The 10,426-nt window shown below is 37.7% G+C and overlaps 1 protein-coding gene across 5 annotated transcripts in view; it reads left to right on the forward strand.

Moving 5' to 3' along the window:
• Window positions 1-10,086, forward strand: part of PHKB (phosphorylase kinase regulatory subunit beta) — a 247,000-nt gene extending 236,914 nt beyond the window's left edge. For 3 of the 5 annotated variants that reach the window (XM_033218308.1, XM_033218311.1, XM_033218309.1), the window contains 4 exons: window positions 2,463-2,592; window positions 5,449-5,556; window positions 7,517-7,657; window positions 8,304-9,522. In XM_033218308.1, coding sequence (XP_033074199.1) covers window positions 2,463-2,592; window positions 5,449-5,556; window positions 7,517-7,657; window positions 8,304-8,441 — 517 coding nt within the window. In that variant the 3' untranslated portion in view covers window positions 8,442-9,522. Of the gene's footprint in view, window positions 1-2,462; window positions 2,593-5,448; window positions 5,557-7,500; window positions 7,658-8,303 lie in introns of all 5 variants that reach the window. The other 2 variants (XM_033218310.1, XM_033218312.1) reach the window with 2 other exon arrangements.
• Window positions 10,087-10,426: the final 340 nt, after the last annotated feature.

A 10,426-nucleotide genomic window follows, 5' to 3' on the forward strand; every position in this document is an offset into this window, starting at 1 on the left:
ATGGTGGCTTAAGCTTGTGATCCTAGCATTTTGGGAGGCTGGGGCAGGAGGGTCCTTTGAGCCCACAAGTTTGAGACTAGCCTGGGCAATATTCCAAGATCCCATCTCTATAAAAATAAGTAAATAAATAAGAAATGTGCACAACATCACTTCTAGATACTCTTGCCAAAAATGCATGTCAGTCCATTCATCAGGAAACATCAGACCAACCCAAACTGAGGTACATCTTACAAAATAACTGACATTTCTAAAGTGTCAAAGTTATGAAAGAATAAAGGACAACCAAGAAACTGCTAGAGGAGCCTCAGGAAACATGGAAACTAAACACCAATCCTGGTTTGGATTCTGGACCAAAACAAGAATATTAGTGGTAAAATTGACAAAATTTGAATTAGATCCATAGATTAATTAATAGTATTGTATCATTGTTTACTTCCTAGTTTTATACTATGGTTATGTAAGATAATAAGAGTAGGGGAAGGCCAGGCACGATGGCTCACGCCTGTTATCCCAACAATTTGGGAGGCTGAGGCAGGCAGATTGCTTGAGCCCAGGAATTTGAGACCAGCTTGGGCAACGTGGCAAGACCCCATCTCTACAAGAAACACAAAACTTAGCCAGGTGTGGCAGCATGCGCCTGTAGTTCCAGCTACTCAGGAGGCTGACATGGGAGGATCACCTGAAACCAGTAAGTGGAGGCTGCAGAGAGTCGAGATCACACCACTGCACTCCAGCCTCAGTGATAGAGACCCTGTCTCAAAAAAAAAAAAAAAAAAAAAAGGAGAAGGGAAGTTAAGAGTATACAGGAACTTTATGACTTATATTCATGACTTTTCTGTAAGTCTGAAATTTTTCAAAATGAAAAGAAAAAATGAAAGGATCTTTCAAAATAATTTTCTACCTCCATTGTGAGTATTCTCACATTTCTACTTTTTCTGTTGTCCTACTAAGTATCTCCTTTTTAAAATATTAATCATAACTTCATATAACTCCAAAAACATATATTTTAATTGCCAAACAAAGGGAACGAGGGGAAAATAAAATGCAGGCAGTGGGGTATCCAGTTATCTAAAGTAAAACATCACCAAGGAACCCTTTGAGCTTTGTCACTTTGGTGAAACACTAAAACCAGCAATACCAGGCTGTACCTATTAGAAGAAATGTTGTGTATCCAAAAATGGATGCCTCTCTTACCTATGTAGGGATAAATTTTCATTAGTCCTCTTTTTCCAGAGCAAAAATGTTTTTTTCTGTTTACTGTATCCTGCATAGCTATTGCCGTACCTAAAAATAGTGTTGGTCATGACATGTTTCCCTTGTAATTGAGTATACATTTCACTCTGCTGTCTTTTAAAATACTAAGTGTAAAAAACGTATATCTGGGCCATGTGCTGTGGTTCATGCCTATAATCCTAGCACTTTGGGAGGCCAAGGCAGGAGGATTACTTGAGGCCAGGAGCTCAAGACCACCCTGGACAACATAGCCAGACCCTGTCTCAACAAAAAAATTTAAAAAGTAACCAGACATGGTAGTGCATGCCTGTAATCTTAGCCACTGGAAAGGCTGAGGTGAGAGGATCGCTTGAGCCCAGGAGTTAGAGTTTGCAGCGAGCTATGATTGAGCCATTGCACTTCAGCCTGGGTGACACAGCAAGACCTTGTCTTGTAAATAAGTAAATAAATAAATAAATGTATCTGTCCTTCAGCTTTTGCAAGAATATGTTACTTTGTCACTGTGTGTTCTTTTCAAATTATTCAAATTCTGCATTTTTAGCAGTTTGTGAATGATGTATTACATATTTAAGATTTAATGCTTAAATGCTTAATCCATGAAAATAAAAGTTCTAAAATTTTGGTGTATCACTACATTCTGTTATTATAATGTAAGATTTTATATCTTTTTTCAGCAAGAGAACTTTAGCTATGTTTACATGGCAAACTTCTATAAAGTTTAAAATAAGGTAATTTTATTCTATATAAAATGCTTTTTTGAACATCACTTATTCATTCACTTTTTAATTGTTTACAAAGCACCTTTCTGGGAGAGGTGTATAGGAGTGATCAAATTATATGATTTCTATGCCTTCATGGAGCTTACATTTTATTATATGTGAAAACAACATAAAGTTATTATGAAATTCACAACTGCTGCATTTTTAAAGGGAGCTGCTTTGTATATTTGAAAATCATTTGAGCATGTACTGAGCAATTCATAGCTTACTTAGAGAATGACATTTTGTCTATTAAATTTTTTAGAATCTTAGAGACTTCCTCCTGTCCTGCCAGCCCTGTTTTCATTATGAAATATTTACTAGCCTCTGTAACACACGGAGATATGCATCATTGATTGGCTTTGGCTTTTATTGCTTACCCTATCGGAACAATTAGTTCATATTGAAAGCCCTGCTTTCTACCAGAACAAGCTTGTTCTTCAACTCTAAGACATTTGCCTTTTGTTACAGATGTTGGCTGAACAGGCGTCAGATCGATGGGTCTTTGAATAGAACTCCCACCGGGTTCTATGACCGAGTGTGGCAGATCCTGGAGCGCACGCCCAATGGCATCATTGTCGCTGGGAAGCATTTGCCTCAGGTAAAGCCCCACCATGTTCACGTAAAGAAAGGGGATTTCGCAAAGGATAGTGAATCCTTTCCTCCTGCCCTGCAAATAACTTTTCTCCTTTTCAGCATTCTAAGAGTTTTTTCAAAGAAGGGATGAAATACTAGAAAATAAGTCTAATCAATTGGATTGAAAATTGTTTTCCCCAATCTGAGTTACTTTTATTTTTCAAATTTAGTGTCCCTGTAGGCAGAAAAGGCTCACTTTACCAAATGGATATATTGCTGAAAGTTGTATTTAATAAAAAAAATTATTGGTATTGTCATATTTTAGATATTTTGAGGATATTCCCTTTTAAAAAACCATGTGGCCAAACCTCTTGCTGAGCAAGCTGTCCTTCCTTTGTTTACTTACCAGCTTAGAGTTTCCTATATTGGCTTTACTTCAAGCGTGGGTATCCCTTCACTACCCCAAGTGGTGGTGGGTCAGTGCTGGGGGGCCTCACAAACAGTAAAGCATGCATTGGAAAGACAGAACCAGAGCAGACCTAAGAAACAGTGGGGCCTAGTAGTGTTGTGGATGAGGAAATCACCACTTAGGAATTGTGTTGAATGTGAAAAATGCAGTAACTTTTTAGGTCATTGGACAGATAATCACTTATTTTATTCCAAATATACCTTACCTGTGGTCCAAGTGAGTTAGTGCCCTCTCCTTCTGATGGTTTCCCATGTGATATACACTGGCCTGCTTCTTTGATATGATTATTTAATCCTGGCATCTAAGTCATTCTGCTTATACACAAAAGAGAAGGATTAGTCTTTACTGTAATTGTTTTTAGTGTTGAAATCTCAACCAAATAAATTTTGATGTGGCTCTTTATACAAATAAAGTATTCTCAAAGGCACAGACCCACACTCATTTTGCATGTGTCTACCTAAGAGTGTCTCTGGAAGGACCCATAGGAAATTGGTAGTATTCTTTTCTTAGTCTTTGGTAAAAGGAACTGTGTGACTGGGAGGACCATGTGGGCTCTTCCTTGGAACCCTTTAAACCTTTCAAAGTTTGAATGTGTGAATATATTACTTTTTCAAAAAAATGCATAAAAATTTTTAAAAAGTATTCTTTATACTGTTCACAGACTGCAAGTAGTTTCATTTGACTGTCAGTGCAGGGACCAACCCTCTCCTGGGTGCCCTATGATTACTGTTCAGGAGCAGCACCATCTCTTGAGAGCAGAGAGCAGCGCCTCGTTGCTGGAGTTCAAACCCTCTGGCAAGGCCTTCTCTCTGCCTACCTAGGCAGTGCATGCTCACAATCACTTGTTAGCTTCTTTCTCAGCCCCCACTAATACTTACCAGATTTTCATTTAATTATCTGGCAGCCTGGGCCACTTAACATGTAGTATCCTTGTTTTGCTAATATCCTCTCTTTGCTAAAAATAACAATAATGACAATAAATATATGTTAAGTATTTTTATGCACCAAGCACTTTTCTAAGTGCTCATTTAATCCATTAGACAATCTTTTGAGGCAGATGCTTTGTTATTAGTATTCCAGTTTGACAGAAGAGGACACTGAAACACAGCTAAATGATTTTCTTAAGGTCACACATGTAGTAAGTAGCTGCCCCAGGGTGTGACCCCTGGCAGTGTAGCTGCTGAGCCTTTTCTCTTCTGTGCTACACTACTTACCCTAAGTCCTTTCAGAAGAGTAGGAAATAAGGCAAGCTTGGTATCTCTTCTCTAGTTGCACAGTAGCTAGGTTGACTTTTTAAATGAGATCTATTAAGAAGAAATTAATGTGAAACCAAGAAAGGGTCTTCCTTTCCTTCTGTAACCCCATTAAGCCCATTGCTAGAGATCTAGCCAGTTATAACTATATTTAGCAATGGGACTTTGTTTTCCCCAAATTAGGTACTACCTGTAAACATTAATAATACGTTGGATTATATTGACTATGAAATACAGTAGTTAGTTGTATTGAATATCTATTGAATATAGGACTAAAGCATTATTATACCAGGCTGAACAATTTTGCTGTCACTTGATTGAAAGAGAACATTGGGTCCCATTTTGAGTGGTAAGTAGATAAACATGGTTCTGAACCTGATTGAGTTCACTGTAAATTATCATTGAGGTGAAAACAAGTATGTCTCATCATCTCTGCCTCTCTGGTAATGATCTAGTGACCCCATCTGCTTTCCACCATACAAGCCTAATGTTCAGAGCCTTCCCTTCCATCCTCTGAGGAATATTCCCCATGCCCAGATTTGGATTTGAATTTTAGTTTATTTTCTGCTTTCATTTGGATTGTAAAAATGAATGGAAAACTACACAATGTTCTTGTTTTAAATGAAAGATAAAGGGCAGAGTAGAGGAAACTCTTTTAGCTTCGCTTTTTTCCTGTTTCCTTCCCAGTTCTGCACATAATATTGTTTTTGCTTGTTTGTATGCATTTTTACGCTGCCAGCTCAGAAAGGAACTACCACAGAAATGATGTAAATTCAATAGCAGGTGACTTCCGTGCGGGAGCCTGACAGCAAGCATAACTTCTCATGTAAATTCTGAAAGCAATATGTACACTATTTGTTGTCTCAGTGTTTGGCTATTCCTTTTGTGTATTGAAGTGGTCTTCTAATATAGTCCTTTTTCTCAAAAACATTAATATAGTGAAGGTAGCTACTAAAAATGGAAGGTTTATCTCAGCACAGTAGTCAGCTGGTTGGCTTTAGTAGTTTGACATATATAAAATCCAGTTGTGTAGCTGAAAATGCTCCCCAAGGTTTTATAAAAACTGAAAACTATTAATTATTAGAAAATGAAAGTCTTCTGTTAAATGAGAACCAGAGCATAACAGTTCAGCATGTTAATGTGGAGTTATTTTTTTCAGCAACCAACCCTGTCAGATATGACCATGTATGAGATGAATTTCTCTCTCCTTGTTGAAGACACATTGGGAAATATTGACCAGCCACAGTACAGACAGATCGTTGTAGAGGTGAGTAGTAAGAAATGAAGATTGCTGAAGAAATGCCTTCTCTCTGCTCCCTGAAAACTAGTATAAGGGAAACTGCCTATGAGACCCAGAATCCTATTCTTTCCAGAACGCTGATCTCTCCTATGAGGCGCAGAACCCTATACTTTCCGGAACCCTGATGTCTCCCAGCCCAGTCCTCAAGAAGATGGCCACCCCTGACCCAAGGCAAGGCACACGAGCAATTCAGACACCTCAGGCTCTTCCAGGAAGGGAGAACTGACCCCTGTTTTTCAGCCACACACTCACCCCTCAGCATCAAGTGTATCAGCAACATCATAAAAGTACAGGAAGTGACCTTTTTCTATCCACTTTGTTTTCTTTTTTTTTTTCTATTCACAGAAATAATGCACAACTATTGTAGAAAGTTTCAGCAGTTTAGAAAATTATAGAAAATAACATAAAAGTTTACCCCACACTCACTAGCAAGAGATTATTGCTGTTAATATTTTGAGGGACATCTTTCTAGACATCTCTATATGAAGAGAAGACATGTCATTGCATGCTGTATCTCTGCCCTGTATAAAGTTACATGTAAAATTAACAGAACACATGTGCCCTTTTGTTATGTTAAACATCACCCCAAATACATAGAGAAGCCACCAGTTGATGGGTTAATATTTAGCTCATCCGCACTTTGTCTCTTTCCCCAGGAATGTATCCCTCCGACTTTTGTGTTTCTCAAGGGTAGATAATATGTCTTATTGCTACAGAAGCTCTGTGTGACCGCCAACCTGGACTGGCACCTCCTAAAATCTAGCATGTCTGGAGCTGCAGTCAGAGCTGAGTAGATTCAGCCTCCTCTTTGATGTCCCAGGATGTGGAACAGTATCAGCCAGTCATTTTCACAGCATGAGGCAGAATGGATTGGGAAAGGATGGGGTTATGAGACGGGTGAATGCTTTCCATGTCTAGTACCCAGCATCTGGGACATACAGTGGACATAGAGATCCTTCTTGTTGACCACAGTGAGGTCATTCCCTCTGCAGAAGACATTTTCCTTTAGACCTACAGCAAAACTTTGTATTCTCATGTCTAAAGCCCTGCCCTAAGGTTTCCCTGGATTTTACTGTGTTTCCTTTGGTTCTTTCAGTTTCTGTTTTGGAAGCAGCTAGATAAAATACAGTCAGTAAGAATCCCAAATTGGGAATTATGAGGCGTGTTTCCTGTTCAGTGTACAAATTAGGAGCCATAAACATCATCAGAGAGCCTTTACCAATTATTGCGTATGCAGATACTATTTTTGTTTATAGGAATTTGGCATCTAAAATGAACATTACCACTTAGGATGGGTGTATGTGATGGCCAAGCAATAGGGTGATTCATTAAACTAAGATAGTTTATACAGACGAAATAGAACTCTTGTCACAGGGGTCACAGTTAAATGTATTTTTTTAAAACATGGCCATCCCTTGAGAAACTACTGTGGCATCACAGACTTATACTCACTTGGCCCTGGGCTCCAGGTCATTTGATCCTGAACCTAGGTCCAGAGTCTCCATTGAACACACCTGGCTTCTCTGGCTTTGGTCTCTGACCCTTCTCTCCACAGACAATGTTTTGGTGTCTTGCCAACAAGGATTGACACCCAAAGGCCCAGAAAGAGTTCAGACACTTTGAGTGAATAGGGTATCATGTATTATGTACACGATGGGTTAGGAAAGTCATTTTTCTAAGTTAATGGTTTTATTTAACTGACTAAAAAACATATCTAGGGATACACACAATGAAAAATAAAAGGTGCACTTTTCAAACAGAACTTACGCAGATAACTTGCACAATTAGGAAGCTTCCTTCCATAGGTGATCCTTGAGCCTCTCATTATACAGAACATCCTTTGGATCACCCATCCTTCTGATGAAAGAGTGAAAACATGTCACTGTTATGGTTCATATAATTGGCTTTCAGTGTCTGTCTCTCCTAGTTACTTATGGTTGTATCCATTGTACTGGAAAGAAACCCCGAGCTAGAATTTCAAGACAAAGTAGATCTAGACAGACTGGTCAAAGAAGCATTTAATGAATTTCAAAAAGATCAGAGTCGGCTAAAGGAAATTGAAAAACAAGTAAGTAAACAGCGTTTTTTGTTGTTGTTGTTGTTGTTGTTTGTAGAATTTTTTCATTGTCTCAATTCTTTAAAATATCCCTAACGTATTTTCATTTACTTTATAAAACAGATTCACAGGTGCAAAATAGGATACTTGAGGGGCAGTCTGCCTTTTTTGAGGAATTAATGTTACTTTTTAGTTAATTACTAGTCAATTCAGTTGTGAAGTTCTGACAAAAAAGAAATCTAGAAAGAGATAAATTTCCTTTATATGGTTAGCGTAAAAAAGTTTTATCAGAGAGGAAGCATAGACTCCAGAAGGCTATAAAATTAAATTCTGAGGACAATAAGAATGCAGTGACAGGCTACGTTGCTGCTGTGTACTGCCTAATATAGGCCCTTCCAGGTTCTCTGTTTAATATTTTATGTTCAACTGTAAAGAGGTTCTCTAAGTAAATAAAAATTATCAACGAGGGAGAGAATACTGAAAATGTCTTTGTTTTACATGCACCTCAGGAAAATGAAAGAAAAGCTCAGGAATCTCATATTTTCCGTAGGGAAATCTTAATGTGAATTTATTTTTCCCCCTAAGATGACACTGATTTTACCTGTCAACTCTTTACAAACAGAAGATCAAATGCCTTGCTTACTGTTTTCCTTTGTAGGATGACATGACTTCCTTTTACAACACTCCTCCCCTGGGAAAAAGAGGAACATGCAGCTATTTGACAAAGGCGGTGATGAATCTGCTGCTGGAAGGAGAAGTCAAGCCAAACAATGATGATCCGTGTCTCATTAGCTAGTGGGGAAGGTGTAGGAAGCTCTGTTGAGACACATGTTCTGAAGTATGTTGTGTTTCGTGTTCAAGCTTAATCAAGGCAGCCATTAATGTACAAACTGAGCATGCTGGGGAGGTGATTGCCACATCCTTGGCAGCTTTGTGGACCTCTTGCATGTCACAGCCAATTTAATGGTAATGGTAAATGCTTTTAATCAAATATGAAAAAGTTCTCATGATTATGCCAGCTACAGTAGTAATCCTCACTGAGTGATAAAAATAGTTTATGAATTGAAAATTTGCCACTACATGTTTTATGATCAAGTAGTTCATCAAAATGAATCTTTGCTCTTTGGACTGAATTATTACCATACTGCCATTAAAATAAATTTGCCAACTAGTAATGCATACTGGAAATCAAAAGATATTGAAAGAATGGTGAACTTCTCTTAGTGGTATTGTCATGCTAAAAGATGTTAATATACATCATAAAAGCAAAGTCAGCCAGCTGATATTTTGGTTCTCAAAAACTGCATTATTAATAATATTTTAGTATACAGAGATATTCTACAATTTTTACATTGTAAAGATGACTATGGTTTTGTATTTGCTAAATATAGGGGTTGGACTAAAATATAATAAATCTATACCTTATCAAACATTTTCTTTGAGCTCCTGCTAAAAATAGGACATGTCTATGATTGTTCAGAAATATGTTAAATTTAGGCTCGGCACGGTAGCTCACACCTGAAATCCCAGCAGAGGCTGAGGTAGGTGGATCACTTGAGGTCAGGAGTTCGAGACCAGCCTGGCCAACATGGTGAAAACGCTGTCTCTACTAAAAATACAAACATTAGCCAGGCGTGGTGGTGCGTGCCTTTAAACCCAGCTACTGAGGGGGCTGAGGCATGAGAATTGCTTGAACCAGGAGATGGAGGTTGCAGTGAGCTGAAATCATGCCACTGCACACCAGTCTAGGTGACAGAGCAAGACTAAATCTCAAAAAAAGAAAAAGAAAAAGAAATATGTTAAATTTAAAGACTGTTAACCTACTTTGTACTAGTAAAAACAACATTAAGAGTCATTAAATTTTATTTCTGAATCAATGAACGTATCTGGACACATTCTTTGTTCCTAGGTTCACAAGATTGAGCTTAAAGCTCCTGTTTTCATTTAATTGATTTAGAGGTAAAATAGAAGAGAATCTATGGTACCTACCATTATACACATTTAGTTGCCCAGTTTACTTAAACTTCAATAAAAGTAGAAAGTAGATTAAACATTTAAATTTTATTTATTTCTTTCCTAAATAGAAAAAAAAAAAAAGGTCCATGAGTTTGAGCCCTTGCCCCAAACAAAGTTGTTTTTCTGATCAGTCTTAACTGGTGTTTCACCTGAGAAGATAGATTTGCCACATAACAAAATGTAGCTTATTTGTAGAGTTTTGAAAGGATGTAAGAAAGAATGAGTGGCTTCAGTATCGAATCAATTGATACCAAATGAATGGATGCGTGAGCACATGGAAAAATCTGCTGTCAGTCACATTTCTCACAACATTGCGGTATAGTGCCGAGATTTTGCATAAGAAATTGTATGGATGTTAGTTGGCAAAATTGAGATGAATGAGACACAGTTGGACCCTAATGAACTAAGGAGGGGGATATGAAAAAGAATAGAATTAAACTACCTGACTCAATGTGTTGAGGGAGTTTATGAAAAGATACTCATGAAGGGTGAAGCTAATTTGTAAAACTTACACCTGAAAAAAACTTAAGCATGAAGCCCATGGAGAGGGAATTGAGAACTGACACTTCATAACTAGGGAAACTGGAAATTAAAGAAAGGAGAGACTTAAAATTTTTGTTTGCCAAAATTTGTAGGAAAGTAAACTGTGTTGTAGTTTTAAGAATCTTTTTTAAAAATCTGATTAGCTGAGCAAAGTTACCAGAAAACTGTTATCCTAGTTGAAATCAAACATTATTTGCAAATGTGTTTTCTGAGTGATAGCTT

Source organism: Trachypithecus francoisi, unplaced genomic scaffold (genome assembly GCF_009764315.1).
Source record: "Trachypithecus francoisi isolate TF-2019V2 unplaced genomic scaffold, Tfra_2.0 Lachesis_group10, whole genome shotgun sequence".
Lineage (NCBI taxonomy): Eukaryota > Metazoa > Chordata > Mammalia > Primates > Cercopithecidae > Trachypithecus > Trachypithecus francoisi.